Source organism: Gnatocerus cornutus, chromosome 3, assembly GCF_029298725.1.
Source record: "Gnatocerus cornutus isolate USDA-ARS CGAHR chromosome 3, icGnaCorn1.1, whole genome shotgun sequence".
In the NCBI taxonomy this organism is placed as follows: domain Eukaryota; kingdom Metazoa; phylum Arthropoda; class Insecta; order Coleoptera; family Tenebrionidae; genus Gnatocerus; species Gnatocerus cornutus.
Genome location: NC_142235.1, coordinates 1,116,502 through 1,135,602, shown reverse-complemented (window position 1 = coordinate 1,135,602; position 19,101 = coordinate 1,116,502). Strand labels below are relative to the sequence as shown.

The 19,101-nt window shown below is 37.1% G+C and overlaps 1 protein-coding gene across 1 annotated transcript; it reads right to left on the bottom strand.

Annotated features, from left to right (window-relative positions):
• Positions 1–1,561: 1,561 nt before the first annotated feature.
• On the bottom strand, positions 1,562–18,014 carry LOC148176729 (citron Rho-interacting kinase-like). The gene is made up of 5 exons (XM_088032472.1): positions 16,446–18,014; positions 6,477–8,465; positions 6,115–6,431; positions 5,813–6,067; positions 1,562–3,045 (listed from the first exon to the last, which is right to left on the bottom strand). The coding sequence occupies exons 1-5, from the start codon at positions 17,892–17,894 to the stop codon at positions 1,626–1,628; spliced, it is 5,430 nt and encodes a 1,809-aa protein (XP_087888598.1). The 5' UTR covers positions 17,895–18,014; the 3' UTR covers positions 1,562–1,625.
• Between the last annotated feature and the right edge of the window lie 1,087 nt (positions 18,015–19,101).

The window sequence follows — 19,101 nt, the reverse complement described above, 5'->3', positions numbered from 1 at the left end:
TGTACTAAATTGCAGGATTTTCCAACAAGAAATAAGAATTGTAGACGTTTTCCCTTTTTTGACAAACTCAAAATCTAAAATTTTCTTCTAACTCGATAATTCCGACAATTTTAACGATAGAGCAATGAAATTTGGCGCACTTATTGCCACCGAACTTTTTGTTGTGTGTACTAAATTACAGGATTTTCAAAGAAGAAATAAGAATTGTAGACGTTTTTACTTTTTTGGCAAATTCGAAATCCAAAATTTTCTTTTCACTCTGTCATTCCGACAATTTTAACGATAGAGCAATGACATTTGAACCACTTATTGCTTTCAAATAATTTGTTGTGTACTAAATAACAAGATTTTCCAAGGAGAAATAAGAATTGTGGACGTTTTTCCTTTTTTGACAAATTCAAAATCCAAAATTTTGTTCTAACCTCAATAATTTCGACAATTTTAACGATAGAGCAATGAAATTTAGTGCACTTATTGCCTCCGAACTGTTTGTTGTGTGTACTAAATTACAGGATTTTCCAACAAGATATAAGAATTGTGGACGTTTTTACTTTTTTGACAAACTCAAAATTCAAAATTTTCTTTTAGACTCTGTAATTCCGATAATTTTAACGATAGAGCAATGACATTTGGTGCTCTTATTGCCTTCGAACTGTTTGTTAAGTGTACTAAGTTGCAGGATAATTTTTCAACAAGAAATAAGAATTGTAGGTGTTTTCCTTTTTTTTTGACAAACTCAAAATCTAAAATTTTCTTCTAAACTTGATAATTGCGACAATTTTAACCGTAGAGAATGAAATTTGGTGTATTTATTGCCTTCGAACTGTTTGCTGAGTGTACTAAATTCAGGATTTTCGAAAAAAAAAAAACGAATTGTACGTTTTTAGTTTTTTGACAACCTCAAAATCCAAAATTTTTTCTACACTGTGTAATTCCGGCAATTTTAACGATGAAGCAATGACTTTTGAATCACTTATTGCTTTCGAACAGTGTGTTGTGTGTACTAGATTACACGATTTTACAAGGAGAAATAAGAATGGTGGCCGTTTTATACTTTTTTGACAAACTTCAAGTTCCAAAATTTCCTTCTAACCTCAATAATTTCGACAATGTTAACGATAGAGCAATGAAATTTGGGGCAATTATTGCCTTTGACTTGTTTGTTGTGTGTACTAAATTACAGGATTTTCCAACAAGAAATAAGAATTGTAGATGTTTTTACTTTTTTGACAAACTCAAAATCCAAAATTTTCTTCTAAACTTTGTAATTCCGATAATTTTAAAGATGGAGCAATGAAATTTCGTGCACTTATTGCCACCGAACTGTTTGTTGCGTGTACAAAGTTACAGGATTTGAGAACAAAAAGTAAGAAAATCGAAATTTTCGACCAAGTTGTCCTTCAATTTATGAACTTATCTAAAGTACGAATTTTAAAAATTCAAATTTGTCATTCAATTTCAGTCCCCTCGGTCACCATATGTAACGCTCGACGAAAATGAACCGCTTTTCACCTCATCTTGTAATATACTATTTCGACGAAAACAAACCCAACCGTTCAAAAGTCACACTTTATTACAAAATATATAAAAAAAATTAATCCTACATTCAATGGCAAGCTCAAAACTTATAAATTAGTCTGCGAGAACCGAACTCTTCTCAAATTATCATCACTGCTATTCTCCGCATCGCTCAAATGTCCATCCAAACTTTGTACTATCGAACTAGTAAAACTAAATCTATCCGAAACTTCCGACTGACTTGTAATAGACTCGCTGTCTTCACCTTCCAGCACTTTTCTCCCTTCCAACAACTTGACTTTCCCGTCGTGGTAGAGATACACCCCCAACTTGTTCCGCCCCAAGAAGCGCATCTTCTTCAGCTCCACCACCACCCCTTGGTTCTCTTCATTCTCGCCGAGCTTCACAATTTCGACTCCGGAGAACTGAATTATGTACAAAAACGGTCTTAAGTAATGAAAACCGATCGGTAAGTAACTCGTGCGGATCTCGTTCGACCTGGAGCACCGCCCGTACTCGTCCACGAACACGCAGAACTCGTTGAAACACAATAAGTACTCTTTGGGGTTGTCAAAAACCTCCATGATCGCCAGAGGAAACGACTGGATCTTATGGCACTTCAGCGCGTGTTTGAGCCGCGAATCCGAAGAATCCAAGAACTCCTCAGCTTTGAAGTCCGAGAGGTCAATCTCGAAGAACTTGTCGGCGCCCACGATGAGCGAGTGCTCCGTGAAGAGCGCGCACCCCAGCGGCTCCGCCGTGTCCATGATCCTCAATGGCACGAACTCGCTCGACTCCAACTCGTACTTGACTATCACCAGGTGCTTGGAGGTGGCGGCGCACACCATCTGGTGCTTCGCGAAGGACGAAGAGTGCAGGTAGTGGAAACCGTCCAAGTTCTTCACGGCGATGCTCTTGTGTTTGAGGATGGGCTTCGTGCACGGCGCGCATTGCGTCAAGTTGATCAGATGGTTCAAATCGCAGGAGATTAAGATGCTCGTCACTCCAACAATCATCACCACGACGTTGGACTCCGGGAGGACGCAGATGTTGTTGACGTCCGTCACTCCTTCGATGTGGAGGAGGAAGTTGTCGTGGTGCGCGTACAAACCCTGGTCCGTCCCCAAGACTGTAATGCTCTTCGTCAAGTCGGTAATGCAGTTCACGTAGATGTCCTCCGGGACTGTGCAGATGGTCTCCAGATGGAACTTCTCCGTGGCGTCTTCGAAGACGCTCTGAAGACCTTTGTACCACTTGTCTCGGTCCGTCATACTCAGCGCCATCAGCACCGTTGAAGACGCCGGCCAGCAGTCACCGGCTATCTCCACTTTCATGATGAAGGGGAGATCCGTGTCGGCCACAGCGACCCCAATCTCTGAGGGCACTGGTTCGAGGATCACCTTCTTCTTGCCGTTTTCGATCTTCAGGTTTAAAGACTCCAGCAAAATTCCTTTGTCGGAGCCCGTGTAGATGTTCAAGTGGGAGTCGGTCAAGGCGGCGTAGCGTTTCTCCCAGGAGCTGCTTTTGCTAGAAAGAGGTAAATGTAAGTGTAAGCAATGACGCACTAGAAGCATAATGGCTACTTTATCCTAAATCAAGTTGAAACAGAAATACGTGTTCAATACAATACTTTTTCCACGACCACCCCAAACCCTTCTTAGCTGAAAACTTTAGTCCAGCCCTCGACAGCGACACTGTCGCCCTCATCTCCACCTCCCCCACTCAACTTCGTCTGTGACATTTCGACATCAAGTAAATGCGAAAAATCATATTTTAGTATGTCAAATTGACTAATAATGTCCTGGTCTGCTAAAGTCGCATTTTGCAGATTCAAATGACGTCAGTTAAAAGATGCGAGTCCGCAAAATATAAAAACGGGCGATGTGAAGAAAAGGTCGGATAAAGTAGATGTTAAGATTCTAGTCCGACAAAGTAATGAAATTGTCTAATTTAGCTTTAAATATGTCATTTTACTTCTACGCTAAAGTGATATTTTTTAGATTCAAATAGTATTACATAAATGTGAAAAAACGAAGTCTCGTAAAGTTACTTAACTAGTCCGACAAAGTGGCATTTTGTGGACTCAAAGGAAATAGAACAACAAAAAATAAATAAACAAAAAAAATGGAATCTCCTAGTCCGCCAAGTCGCATTTTGCTGACAGTAAAGTAGTATTATTATGTACTAGTCTGTTACAGTGATATTTCGCTTATTCAAACGTCATCAAGTAAGTGCAAAAAAAGAACTACTAGTCTGCTAAAGTGACTAATAATATACTAGGCTACAGCTTCAAATGAATCTAAAAAATTACCTGCTAGTCTGATAAAGTACCAACCAAAGTACTGGTCCACTAAAGTTAAATTTTATCTCTCATTTTACTGTTACATAAAAATGACTAAAAGTCAAAAGTTCGAGTCCGATAAACTTACTCTTAATATACTAGTCTGACAAAGTGATATTTTGCGGATTGAAACAACAAAAAATATGGAATCTCCTAGTCCGCTAAGTCGCATTTTGAAGACGTCAGCTAAATATAAAAAGGTACGAGTGTAATAAAGTATGTAGTGTTGTACTAGTCCGCAAAAATGACATTTTTTATAATCAGCAATTGGTTGATTGCTGATAATATTAAATATTATTAATGCTAGTCCCCGTTAAGCGTTATGCAAATGTAACAAAGTTCAACAAAGTGACATTTTGTTGACGTCAGATGAATGTAAAAAAGCTACCAGTCCTGTGAAGAACTGTACTAGTCTGTTAAAGTCACATTTCGCTAATTCAAACGACATTAAGTGAGTGCGAAAAAAGAATTACTAGTCAGTTAAAATGACTATTAATGTACTAGGATACAACATCAAATAAATGTGAAAAGATACTTCTAGAATGATAAAATCCTAGTAAAGTATAGGTCCACTAAAGTGACATTTTACTGTTACAGAAAAACAAATAAATATAAAAATTTCGAGTCCGGTAAAGTCACAGTTAAGCTACTAGTCCGCTAAGCAAGTGTTTTGCGGATTTAAACACGATCAGCTGAATGTAAAAAACAAAACGGAAGTCCGACAAAGTGGTATTTTGTGGATTCAAACAACATCAAAAGAACGTAAAAAGGATATCTACTAGTCCGCTAAAGTCGCATATTGACGATTTAAACGACGTCAGCTAAATGTAAAAAAGATGCGAGTCTAGTGAAATATATTGTAGTGTACTAGTCCGTAAAAGTGAAGATTTCCATAATCAAACAACAGGCAAGCAGCAAAATACGCGCATGATAAAGTAGCTATTACAATGCTAGTCCGGTAAAGTAATTTCATGTTGATATAGCAATCTGTTAAAGTGTGCTATATTGTAGATTCAAACGTCAAATCAAATTAAAAGATATCTACTAGTCCGCTAAAATACACATTAATGTGGCCACTCAATTGACATTTTACGGATTCAAAGGACAAAAAAGTTGGAGTACAGTAAACCAACTCGATTATAATTATACAAATACAACAAAATTCGACAAAGTGGTATTTTGCTGATGCAAACACGCCAGGAGAATGTAAAAAAGTATCAGTCCTGTAAAGTAGCCATTAACGTACCAATCTGTTAAAGTATCATTTTGCATGGGTCAGATAAAGTGACATTTCGACATCATGTAAATGCGAAAAATCATCTTTTAGTCTGCCAAATTGACTATTAATGTCCTAGTCCGCTAAAGTCGCATTTTGCGGATTCAAATGACGTCAGTTAAAAGATACGAGTCCGCAAAATACAAAAACGAGCGGTTAAAGTGGCGATGTGAAGAAAAGGTCGGATAAAGTAGATATTAAGATTCTAGTCCGACAAAGTAATGAAATCGTTATAATTCAGCTTTAAATCCCTCATTTTATTTTTTTAAACTTTTTTAATCAAATAAATCAAAAGTCGATTTAAAGAACATTAAGTGAATTCGGAAAACACATCTTCTTATTAGTCTGATAAAATGACTATTAATGAGCTTGTCTACCAAAGTCGCTTTTTGCAGTCGAGTCCAATTAAGTAGCTATTGGCCAAGCAAATTGATTGTATGAGTCTAATAAAGTGGTTATTAAGATACCGAGTCTCGTAAAGTTACTTAACTAGTCCGACAAAGTGGCATTTTATGGACTCAAAGGAAGTAGTACATGTGAAAAAGATATCTAGCACAATAGCAATTAAAGTACTAGTCCGGTAAAGTGGTATTTTTCATATTATCCAAAACCAAATTGAAACAGACATACGTGTTGCATACAATACTTTTTCCACGACCACCCCAAACCCTTCTTACCTCAAAACTTTAATCCAGCCCTCGACAGCGACACTGCCGCCCTCATCTCCACCCCCAACACTCAACTTCGTCAAACTGTCTTTGAAATGCTTCGCGTACGCTTGTGGTAAACCACACGTGCTCTTCACTGAATAAACACACGAACTGTGCACAGTCACACCACACTCCGTACAGAAGCTAACTTCACGGCCTAGTCGAATTTGATTGGCGCACTGCTCGCACTTCGCCAACTTTTTGTTGATTTTGTTTACGAACCTAGAAAGCAACGAAATAATTTCAACACCAACAACAGTCTTCAGTACCTGTGAGGAATGTTGTGATGCATCCTCTGTAGACTAACCGGCGTCTTGGTCAACTGCTCCATCGCCAGTTTAGTCTTCGGAGACGCAATCTCCGACTTGTGGCGTGTCAGCTTCGTCACAGGAGTGCGACAGGTGATCTCCGCCTTCAACTTGTAGATTTCCTCTTGGAGATCTTTGTTGATTTTCTTCTGCTTCTGGAGCTCTCCTTCCAAGTCCTTGTAATTGACCGGGAGAGCGATCGGTTGCTGATTCTCCTTCTTCGAGTGCCCGAAGAGTTTGTCTGTTAGAGTCTTCTTCTTGTGGGTGTGCTCGTCAATCTGGAAAAAAAGTTGTACGAAATTTTAAAAGCGAGACGACTTTACCTTGACTTGAAGATAATCAATGAGTTTGGTTTGTTGCTTAATAATTGACTCGTTCTTCATCCCTTTCTCTTCATAATAGGTGATCTTGGCTTGGAGGACCGTTTCTAATTCTTCCGCTCGCTCCTCCAGAAGAGTCCTCAGGCTCTTCAGCTCTTGCACGTTCTGCTTCAACTTGAAATTCGACTCCTTCAAGCTCCCAATCTGTGTTAAATACTGCGAGATTTCCTCCTTCAGAATGTTGCTTTCGGTGACGAAATCTTCAATTTGGCGCTCGTACGACTTCACCGTGACCTCCAAGTCGGAGATTTTTTCTTCAGAAATGGTAAGTTCGTCGCTTAACTCGCTCGAGTACTCTTTGTACTTCACCACTTGGCTCTTGTACGACTCACACTCCTCCTGGAGAGCCTCCAGGTCTTGCCCCAGCCGTTTAACTTTCGTCTCCGCCAACAACTTCAACGATTTTTCTTCGTTGGCAAGCTTCTTCGCCTCTTGGATTTCCTCCTTGGCGCGACAGAGATCCGTGATGAGAGTCTCCGTGTTCTCCGCGAGTTTGCTCTTCTCTGTTTGGATGGAGGTGATGATCTTCTCGTACTCGATGACCTGGTTCTCGATCAAAATGCAAGCTTCTCGGAGCGCCCCCAGGTTGCGCTCTTTGTTCTCCAACTGAGTCTTGGCGTCGTTGAGTTGATCAACCACCTCCTGGTGGTGCCTCTTGGTATCTTTTAACTCTTGCACGGCGAGGAGCTTCTCGTCCTGCCCTCTGGAGAAGTGGTCTTTGAGCTGCGCCAACTCGTTCTTCACCCCGTTGAGTTTGGAGATTTCCTCGGCGATGGCCGCGTCCTTCTCTTTGATCGTCTGCTTCATTTCGGCGATTAAAAGTTTTTCTTCTTGGTGTCGCGACTTCTCGCACTCCAACTTGTCTTCACAGCTCCTGAGGGCTTCTCTGGTCTTCACCAACTCCAGCGACAAGTTCTCGTTGATGTTGTTCAACTCCAACATGGCGCGCTCGTGGATCTTCCGGTTCTCGCTCAACTTCTCTTGTAACTTCTTCACTTCCTCCTCCAAGCGTTTGGTTTCTCCAACGGCGTCTTTAAACTCTCTGTCGACGATGCGCTTGTCGATCTTCGCGTTGCTCAGTTCTTTCTCCATCTTCCACATCTTCATTCTGAGGTCTTTGAGCTGTTGGCTTTCGACCACAGTCTCGGAGTCGATCAACTGCTTTTGGAACGACGCGGTCTTTTGCTCTTCCTCCACCAGTTTGCTTTCCAACTCGTTGATCTTCTTCTTGGTCTCCTTCAGTTCTTCGAGTTGCGTCTTGTACTCTTCGATGGTCTTCACTTCTTCCTTCAATCGGAGATTCTCACGTTCCATCCGCGCGATCTTCCCCTTCTCCTCCTCCAGTTTGGCCTCCAATTCCGCAACTTTCCCTTTCATTTCTTTGCTTTTCTCCCATTCCCCCTCAAAGACCAAAACCTTCTCGTTCAACTCCTTGACCAACTTCTCCGCTTCGCACGCCGCCCCATTCAACACGCCGTACTCCTCCTCCGACTTCTCTAGCCTCTTCACCAACACCTCCTCCCTCTCCTTCAACCTCCGCACCTCCTTCTCCAAGTCCTTCTTCACCTCCAACGTCTCGTCCAAGTTCCCCTGAAGACACACGATTTTCTGGCGCGACTGTACCGCGACTTTCTCCAGCTTCGATTCCAAACCGACGAGACTTCGCCTGTTCATTTGTTCGACGGCGTCGAGCGATTCTTTGTGTTTGTGTTCGAGTTTGAAGGCTCTTTTCAGTTGTTCGTTGAGCATGTTGTTGGTGGTTGTCAGTTGGTTTATTTTCTCTTTTTGTTGTTCGATTTCGAGTTTGAGGGCTTCGACTTTGGTGCGTTCGGAGGCTTCCCATTTCGTTTTCGCTGATTTTATCAGTTCGAGGGCTTTGCGTTCGAGGTCGGCGCGGTCTTTGCGCTCGATTTCGAGGGTCCTCTTGAGGGCCTGAAGGAAAGAATGTGTTAAATTTTTAATCAAAGTAGTCCGCGAATTGCAGTACTAGTCTGATAAACCAGTTTAAAGAAATCAGTCAAATTATCAGGCTAAATCAACATCAGATAGTAGTGACGACAAGGTAGGAATTTGATAAAATAGTTATTATGATAGTAGTCCGTCAAAGTGGCATTTTGTTGATACAAACGACGGCAAATAAAATTATCTACTAGTCTGCTAATGTGACCTCTTACGATCCAAGGAATCATAAATTAAGCGTAAAAAAGTTCGAGAACGGCAAAATAACTATTAGTGAAGCAAAAATGTACGAGTCTGATAAAGTAGCCATTATCATGCTAGCCTGACAAAGTAATTTCATGTTAATAAACTAGTCTGCTAAACTGTGGTATATTGTGGATTCAAACAACGTCAAATAAAGTTAAACAAATATTAAGAACGATCAATTGAGGGTAAAAAAGTTAGAGTACAATAAAATATTATTAACACTAGTCCGACAAAGTGGCATTTTGCTGATTCAAACGAATGAATGTAAAAAAGTTACCAGTCCTGTGAAGAAGTAATTGACTAGTCTGCTAAACTGACATTTCGCTTATTCAAACGACGAATGTAAAAAGATACCCTCTAGTCTGATAAAATCCTACTAAAATAATATTAATCCACTAACGTGACATTTTACTGTTACGAAAACAATTAAATGTAACAATTTTGAGTCCGGTAAAGTCACTGTTAAGGGGGCATTTTTCGGATTTAAACACGATCAGCTAACTGTAAAAAACGGAGATCGGACAAAGTGGTATTTTGTGGATTTAAACAACATCAAATGAATGTTAAAAGGATATCTACTAATCCGTAAAAGCGAAGATTTCCATAATCAAACAACAATCAAGCAAAAAAAGTACGCGTCTGAAAAAGTAGCCATTACAATGCTAGCCCGACAAAGTAATTTCATGTTAATATACCAGTCTATAAAAGTGTGATATATTGTAGATTCAAACAACGTCAAATCAAGTTGAAAATTTTTCCCTAGTCCCTTAAAATCCCATAAAGCCATTAAAGTGACTTTTTACGGATTGAAAGTATGTACAATCAATTTAAAAGATAAAAAATTAGAGTACAGTAAAGTAGGTCGTTTAGAATTAAACAAATCCCACAAAATCGGACAAAGTGGCATATTGTAAATGCAAACGACGTTAGGAGAATGTGAAAAGGTATCAGTCCTATAAAGTAGCCATTAACGTACTAGTCTGATAAAGTATCATTTTGTTTAACAGTGTGGTACATTTTGACCTAGTCCGTTAAAGTCACATTTTGCGGATTCATAAAAGGTAAAAGATACGAGCCCGCAAAATATAAAAACGAGCTGTAAAAGTGGCGACTTTCTGTGAAGAAAAGGTAGAAGTCTGATAAAGTCTAATTTCGCTCTAAATTCTTCATTTTACTTTTTTTAAAAATAATCAAATAAATCAAATACGGATTTAAAGAACATTAAGTGAATTCGGAAAACACATCTACTTACTAGTCTGAAAAAATTACTAATAATGTACTTGTCCACCAAAGTGACTTTTCGCGGTTGAGTCCAATAAAGTAGCTATTAGGACAGTCAAGGAAATTGATTGTATGAATCTGATAAAGTGGATATTAACATACCAATCCGACAAAATAATTTTGTGGATTCGAAAAAAGTAGACGTAAAACCGTATCTACTAAAATAGCAATTACTGTAGTAGTTATTTCTGAACTTGTCCGCCAAAGTCGTATTTTTCAGATTTAAACGGCATTACATAAATGTGACAAAACTGAGTCTGGTAAAGTAACTTTACTAGTTCGACAAAGTGGCACTTTGTGGACTCAAAGGAAATAATACACGTACAAAGATATTTCCCAAAATAGCACTTAATGCACTAGTCCGGTAAAGTGGTATTTTTCATATTTAAACCGCATTACATAAATGTGAAAAAAATGAGTCTCATAAAGTAACTTTACTAGTCCGACAAAATGGCATTTTGTGGACTCAAAGAAAATATTAGACCAGTGTCGAAGCCTTCAAAAAAGATAAAAAGTGCAAAAAAATCGTAGTAGAATGAAACCAAAAGATACTGAATTTGAAATTTTTTTATAATTTTTTTGAATGGACCAAAAACTGTAAAAATTATTTATTAGGGGTTTTATCTCGGTCAGTTTTAACGCCAAACAATAAAATTTGAGGAAGTTACTAATTTAGACTTATTAACTGTGCTAAATTGCAAAAATATAAACCAAGAAAATCAAACTTTGGAATTTTTTATTTTGAAAAAGAACCAAAAACTTTTGGAAAAAATATATGGGTCTATTTTAATGACAAAACAATGAAATTTAGCAAGGCTATTATTTCAGATTTAATTACTAAATATGCCAAATTTCAAAATTATACAGCAAAAGGTACTAATTTTGGAAAATTTAATTTTTTGATTGAACCGAATAACGGCTGCATCTCTAACAATTTTAATGCCAAAGCAATCAAATTTGGCAAAATTACTACTTTGAACTTAATTACTAAGTCTGCTAAATTTCAAAATTCTACAGCAAAACGTACTAATTTTGGCAAATTTAGGCCCGATTGCAGAAACGCGGATTAAATTTTTAGTTTAAGACTAAAGCTTTAATCTACGATTATACGTCAAATTCGATTGCAGAATAATATATTTTGTTTGGGGTTAAATGTAGTCCGTGACTAAAATTTAGTTCTGAACTATAGCAAGGACTAAACGAAATATGGATTGCACAAACGACTTAATCTTGGATTAAACGATTTAGCCTGAGACTAAACATAATCCCACAAGTTTGATGGATTATAGGACGAACTAAATTGACACTTCTAAGTAAAATCTTTTAGGTTATGTGGTTTTGCGATTTGTGGATGTTGAAATAATGGCAAAACAGTCTTAATTAATGGAAAAGGTGACAGGCACTTTTTTATTATAGCTCTGGGTGTTCAACTAAACATGATTTTTGGATGTGCGCGTATTATGCGTTTTCCGGAATCAGACATAGGTGGACCACAACAGCTTATGAGCTAGCTCACCCAAATCAAGTAGGGCTCATATTTTACAATTTTTTGAATCTAAGCAAAAATGTAGGGTGAAAATAACTGACCAAAAGAATGTTCATTTCGAATTCAAATCAATTTAAGCATTTTGTTTAAAAATCAAAAATTTATACGTACATACCTGCCCCATTCATTAACTTAATTCAGCAACTTCGTTATTTTTTAACCGATTTCGTTCGTTTTAATAGCTTTTGAAAGAGAAAAAATCTCTGGACGACTTTTTGAACAAAGTTTTGATACGTATTATACAAGACCCTACACTGGAAAACCTTTACAAGGTAAAAAATCGAAAAACTAACTAATTACATCAAATTCTAGGCATAAATTCTCTGTAATAGCTACAATTCATAACTAATTGCAATCGAAGAAATATGTTTCTAACTTTTTTCTTTTATCGTAACTTTGTTATTTCCTCACCGTTGTAATTAGTTTTTATAGCGTTTGATATATACAAAAACTCTCTAAAATGGTGATTTCCAAAACAGAAGTAAGAAAGTGCAATTTAGTATTTTGAACATCTCAATTCAGAGCCTTTTAAAATGATAAACTCGAGAAGAACCTTATTCTAAAATAATGTACAGGTTGTAACTTTGAGACAGTAAATTATAAATAATTTTACAAATAAAAACTAATTTCTATGATTTGAAAGTCTTGTTAGGAGAAATGTTAGGAATATCGCTATTTTTACAATAATTCAATAGTTCTTAGTAACCCCCATAACCCCTTAGTCTTGCGGAGATCTCCAAGCAAGATAAATCTTCTACGAGTACTTACAGTAGTGTCACAGTTGGTACACATTCAGTTAAAAAGACATTTTATAACCCGCATTACAATATTTACATAAGAAATAATTTTAAATGTGAGTAATTTTTTATTTTCTAACCTGCAGTACCCATTATTTGGATTAATCCGTGAAGTTACATGTCAAAAATGTGGTTCGTTCACAATCAAAAACGTTTCATCCTGGATTACGTAATCCCATCTATAAACCACGTTTCTGCAATAGGATCAAAATATAGTTCAGGACTAAATTTAATCCAAGATTTTATAGCCCGTTGTTTAATCAGCGTTTCTGCAATCGGCTCTTAATACATTATATATATTAGTATACCCTTAATACTTAATACATTAAGGGCCGATTGCAGAAACGCTGATTAAACAACGGACTATAAAATCCTGGATTAAATTTAGTCCTGAACTATATTTTGATCCTATTGCAGAAACGTGGTTTGCAGATGAGATTACATAATCCAGGATAAAACGTTTTTGATTGTGGACGAACCACATTTTTGACATGTATTTCACGAATGGATCCAAAACTTGCAAATAATGGATACTGCAGGTTAGAAAACTATAAACTTATCTAAATTTAAAATGATTCCTTATGTAAATATTGCAATGCAAGTTTTGAAATGTCGTTATAACTGATATCTACCAACCGTGACACTACTGTATGTAGAAGATTTATCTTGCTTGAAGATCTCTAGCACGGCTAATAAGAGGTTATGGGGGCTACTTAAAACTACCAAATTAAATTATTGAATTATTGGGGAAATAGCGAAATTTCTAACATTTCTTAACAAGACTTTTAAATCACGGAAATGAGTTTTTATTTAAAATTATTCATAATTAACTATCTCAAAATTATACCCTGTACATTATTTTACAATTAGGTTGATCATTTTAAACTACTCTCTTACTTCTATTATGGAAACCACCATTTTAGAGAGTTTTTCTCTATATCAAATGCTATAAAAATTAATGAAATTGGTGCAGAAATAACAAAGTTACAATAAAGGAAAAAATTAGAAACAAAGCTCTAATTGCAATTGGTAACATGTCGTTGCTGGATCTAGAATTCACCTATTTAAAATGCCTTTAAAAATAATTTTAACATTACACTTGTGATTTATTTTTGTTATTTAAAAATCTTCAGATAAACGACAAAAGTAGAGTTCAAATCATTTGTGAAAGCGTTTTAAATAAGTGAATTCTAGGTTCATTGATTTTTTTTTTAAAGCAGATACTGTGTTTTTGCTTGGGACAGCCGATTTATGTATAGAAACATTCACTATCTATCAAAACTTTGATCAAAAATTGGTCTAGAAATTTTTCCTCTTTCAAACGCTATTAAAACAAACGAAATCGGTTAAAAAATAACGAACTTAATAAATTTCGATTTTTAAACAACCCCTAAATGCTTAAATTGATTTGAAATCAAAAAGATCAACCTCTTGGTCAGTGGCTTTCACACAACATTTGTGCTGATTTTCAAAAAAATAAGTAAAATATGACCCCACATATGAGTACGTGATTTTCGCGACCTAGTTCATAAGCTCTTGTAGTTCACCTACGTTTGATTCCTAAAAACGCATAATACCATCCAAAAATCATGTTTAGTTGAACATAGAGAGCTGTCAAATGCCTGTCAGCTTTTTCATTAATTAAGATTGTTTTGCCATTATTTCAACATGCACAAGTCGCAAAACCACATAACCTACAAGATTTTCCTTAGAACTGTCAATTTATTATATTTAGTCTTAGACTATATCGTTTAATCCAAGATTAAGTCGTTTGTGCAATCCATATTTCGTTTAGTCCTTGCTATAGTTCAGAATTAAATTTTAGTCTCGGACTACATTTAACCCCAAACAAAAATATTATTCTGCAATCGAATTTGACATATAATCGTAGATTAAAACTTTAGTCTTGAACTAAAAATTTAATCCGCGTTTCTGCAATCGGGCCGTATTTTTAACAAACATGAAAATTGGGGAGATTACTAATTTAGACATACAGTAATTAATATACAATTAACTGCGAAAAAAAATGCTATTACAGATCAAAAATGTCAAATTTTGAATTTTTTTATTTTGGGAATAAACTATAAATTTTTGGGAAAAATATGTTAAAACTGTAACTCTGTTAATTTAAATGCCAGAGCAATCAAATTGTAGATGTTTTATCAAATATACACATTATTAACTTAGTTATTTGTTAATTATAGTAATATCCTTTGATTGAAAATTTTTTTGTTAATCAATGTAACTTAGAATCATACGCTAAATGAGTAATTACAGTGTTAATATTAATAAATAGCTCAAAATTGTACATAATGATAGAATAGCTATTTGTGTACCAAGGCCAAAAAGTGGTTCTTTTTTGGCCGAGCCTTTTTTTAATGGCCGAGGCGCTAGCCGAGGCCAGAAAGAAGGCGAGGGCAAAATGGCACTTTTTGGCCGAGTTACACACTAGATTTTTTAGGCGACATCATTAAATTTACAAATTATTTAATTTTTATTTATGATTTATTGATTTAATCAATTATAGCAACTAAATAATTGTAAATATTTATGAATCCTTCAGAAAAGTTCATATTTTCTTTATTTACATTTGCAGTTTCAGCACGTGCAGCTTCACAATTTGTATGAATTAGGTTTAATGTGTTTTTTAATGTTATTGCAGGAGCACTGTTAGACATGTTCATTTTCAATAATTCAACACGTCTTTGTTGCACTTTACAGCAGTTTGTCGATTTGATTTTACCCAAATAAGTATAAGGGTAATATCGGTATCTTGACGTAATATGCAAAACAATGGATATATGGCGCCACCATAGATCGGCCGAAAATGTTTGCGGCCAAAAAAGACTCACTTTTAGGCCGCTTTTAAGGCCTAAAAATTTCATTTTCAGTTAAAGTCGCCTAAAAAAATAATTTTTCGATTCGAGTTTTTTTCGTTTTTAAAATTTTTTGAAAATATTTTCCATAGTGACGTATATTTTTTATTACACTATCAGAAAGTAGAGATCGCAACGAATAAAAAGCCCACCAACTTTTTTAAAAAAGCTGATATTTTGACCCGTGAATTTTCGATTGAAAATTAGAGTGCTTTTTCGGGATTAAATAAAAATAAGGAGAAAAAATTCTTGTGTATTTGGAATATACAAAGGTAAGTTCTCACCAAATTTCATAAAAAAAAATTTGTAAAAGATACAAATAAAAAACCAAAAACGTGGTTTTTTGAGTTTTTCATGTGAATTTTGAAGTTATGAGAAAATAGTGTAAATACAAAAGTTGTAGATCTTTTTATTACCTACAATTTTGCCATTTAACTTTTTTCCATAAGACTTGTAGTTTTGCCGGAAATCGAGATAAACCGATTTTAACCCTTAAAAACCAACCCTCTCCCACTTCCCGACCTCGAATCGACCGTAATTTATTTTTCCTTTCATTTTTGTAATATTCTCAACATTTTCCAATAGGTTTCATTCTACTAAGATTTTTTTTGGTTTCAAAAATTATCGACCCTGGTCTATATGTAGTTGATGTGAAAAAAAAAATCTACCAAATTAGCAATAAATGTATCTGGTAGTCCATCAAAGTGGTATTTTTCATTTTCAATCCGTATTACAAAAATGCGAAAAAACTGAGTCTCGTAAAGTAACTTTACTAGTCCGACAAAATGGCATTTTGTGGACTAAAAGGAAATAGTAAAAATTAGAAAAAAAATCTACCAAAATAGCAATGAATGTACTCGTCCGCTAAAGAGGTATTTTTCGGATCCAAAAAAGTACGAGAAACTAAAAATAAGCTACAACTCCTTTAGTGTACTTACATTTATAACCAAAACGACAAAATTCGATACGATAAATTTAACTTCAGAAAAATAAGAAGTAAAGGAATCCATTGCACTAACACGACAAATGACCATCACAATAACAAATGACAAACGATGAAGATGTCGAAAGTACCTGCTTCAGTACCCTCCCCACCCCCATTAAGTAAAACGATTTGAGTTTTCCCAGAAAATTAGGATAATTGGTACAGTGACGAACAAAAAATTGCAACAATCCTACTTTTTTGTGTTCCCCTTTTTGAACTCACCGTGCTCTCCGCCATGCTCGCCGCCAACTCCCTCTCCAACTTCTCCCTCACATTCTCCACATTCTCCAACTTGTGAGTTTTCTCCATGACCTTCTTCTCCAACGCCAGGCGGACCTCCTCGAAATCCTCACTTTTCATTAGGGTCCGTTTCACATTCTCCAACTCCTCCTTCATCCCCCGGATAATCTCATCTTTGGCCTTGGAAGTCCTATCATAGTCCCTCCCACACCCCCCAAAGCCATGCGTGAAGGTAAACCCAATAAACGGCAAATTCCTCCCCGAAAACTGCGTCCGCTTCTTGAAATTCTCCACGCTGGGCCCAGACTTCTTCGCCACGACGTCGCAGAAGTTGCTCGTGTCTTCCAGCGACGTGATTTTGGGGACGTACGGGGGCACCTGGTCCCTCAAAGTCTCGAAATGCACGTTTTTGAATAAAACATGATTTTTGATTTGTTTGGCCCCCAAACGCGACTTCTCCTCGGTGATGAGCGCCCGCACCAAACTCGTGTAGGCCTGAGTCAACAACACGTCTGAAGGGAACTTCAGGTGGCTGGCGTGGTTCATAATCTTCGAGTACGTCATCGTGGTGCTCTGCCCCGTGAACGGGGGCTTCCCCACCGTCAACTCAAACGCGAGAATCCCGAGGGACCAGTAGTCGCACGACGCTCCATATCTCGTCCGTTTGCCTTCCATGGATTGCAGGACTTCGGGGGCGATGTAATCGGGAGTTCCCACAGGAATCCCCGCGTTGACGGAGTTGAGCCTCGCCGCGGAGCCAAAATCGACGAGTTTTAGGTGGCCGCAGCGGTCTAAAAGAATGTTATCAGGTTTTATGTCTCGGTGAACGAACCCCATGGCGTGGAGGTCCTCCAGAGCCAAAACAATCTCTGCTAAGTAAAACGTTGCGGCGCTCTCGGGCAAGGTGCCCCCTTGCCGGTACAACAGGTTAAGCAAGTCGCCCCCGGGGTGGAACTCCATCACGAAGAACAAATAGACGCTGTCTTGGAAAGCGTACTGTAATGAGGTGATCCAGGGGGACTCCGCGAACGCCATTATGTCCCTCTCCACATCAAAAGAAGTCTTCTCAAGACTGTCACACTTCCGGATCGTCTTCATCGCGTAAATGTCCCCCGTCTGCTTCTCCTTCACCACGTGCACCTCCCCGAAGTGCCCCCTTCCTATCACATCCTTAATCTCAAAATCCGTGATGTTCACTCTCAACTTCTTCACCTCGGAAATCGTGCTTTTGTACTTCTCCACGAACTGCGCGATTTGTTTGTCGTATTTCTGGAGGGATTCGATGCTGCACTCATCGTAGAGGGCTTGCAGGGCGTCCAAAAGACACTCGCGGTTGATGAGGGAGAGTTTGGGGGCCTCGATGGCGCGGCTGAGGATCTGAGCGTTGAGTTTGTCGCGACGGGAACTGATGGTTTCTGGCGACGGCTCCATGGTGGACGATTAAACCATTTCATTCAAAAAACGGGGAAACTAGGCGAAAACAAACAACACAAAGTGACAGCGGTTGAAATTTGAAAAAACCGTTAAAGTGACGGGTGCGGTGGGGGAAATCGTACCAACCGGCCAACTGTTGGGGGACAAAGTTACTAAAAAATCATAATTATTTTCTTGTTTGCGGCTCTAAAAATTTGCTGATACGTAAAATCAATCGAAATTATCTCAATTTTAACATAAATAAAGGTGAAACTAATTATTTCGTTATTTTTCGTGGTGTAAAGTGTTATGCAACCAACAATACACACCTAAACGTCAACTTTCCTGAAGACAATTTTTGTAGGCGCCAAATTTAAAATTCGGCTCTGTGATTGATCGTTTTGCATTATGCCGATTTTTAAAACTCTGCAATTCCTGTGGAATGTCAAACAAGAACTGTCCAATAGTCACCACACTGTAGATTTGTTTAGAATTTCTTAGAATTCTTGTAATTTTAATGTTTTTTTACGTTTCTTTAGTAGTCTGCTAAAATGACTATAAATTCACTAATCTACAGTATCAAATGTGAAATAATACCTCCTAGACTAATAAAATACTTACAAATGTACTGGTCCACTATGGCAAATGTAAAAAAGTCTAGTAAAGTATGTGAGGTGTACTAGTCCGCAAAAGTGACATTTTCTATAATCAAACAACAATCGAGTAAAAAGATTTGCGTCCAATAAAGTAGCTCAATGCTAGTCCGACAAAAAGAAATTTCCTAATTTTCTGTTAATGTTAAAATACAAGTCTGTTAAAGTGTGATGTATTGGGGATTCAAACAACATCAAATAAAGTTAAAAGATATTAATTAACTATTCCGCTAAAATCCCCATTAATGTAGTATACAAACGTGATAGTTTACTAATTCAGTTTTGGGAAAAATAGAGTACAGTAAATAGTATATTGAGACTAGTACTAACTAGTTCCCGTTAAGCATTAGACAAATGTAACAAAATCCGAAAAAAGTGACATTTTGCTCATTAAATCGACTTCAGAAGATTGTAAAAAGTTATCAGTCCTGTAAAGTAGCCTTTAATGTACTAGTCTGATAAAGTGACATTTAGATTATTCCAACATCAAGTAAGTGAGAAAAAAACTATTAGTCTGCTAAAATGACTATTATTGTACTAGTCTACATCATAGTCTAATAAAATACTTACTA

Coding starts and splice junctions, on each gene's coding strand:
- LOC148176729 (XM_088032472.1), bottom strand. CDS start 17,894: ATGGAGCCGTCGCCAGAAACCATCAGTTCCCGTCGCGACAAACTCAAC. Junction 6,068..6,114: donor CATCACAACATTCCTCACAG/GTACTGAAGACT, acceptor GTTGCTTTCTAG/GTTCGTAAACAAAATCAACA. Junction 3,046..5,812: donor GGCTGGATTAAAGTTTTGAG/GTAAGAAGGGTT, acceptor ACCTCTTTCTAG/CAAAAGCAGCTCCTGGGAGA.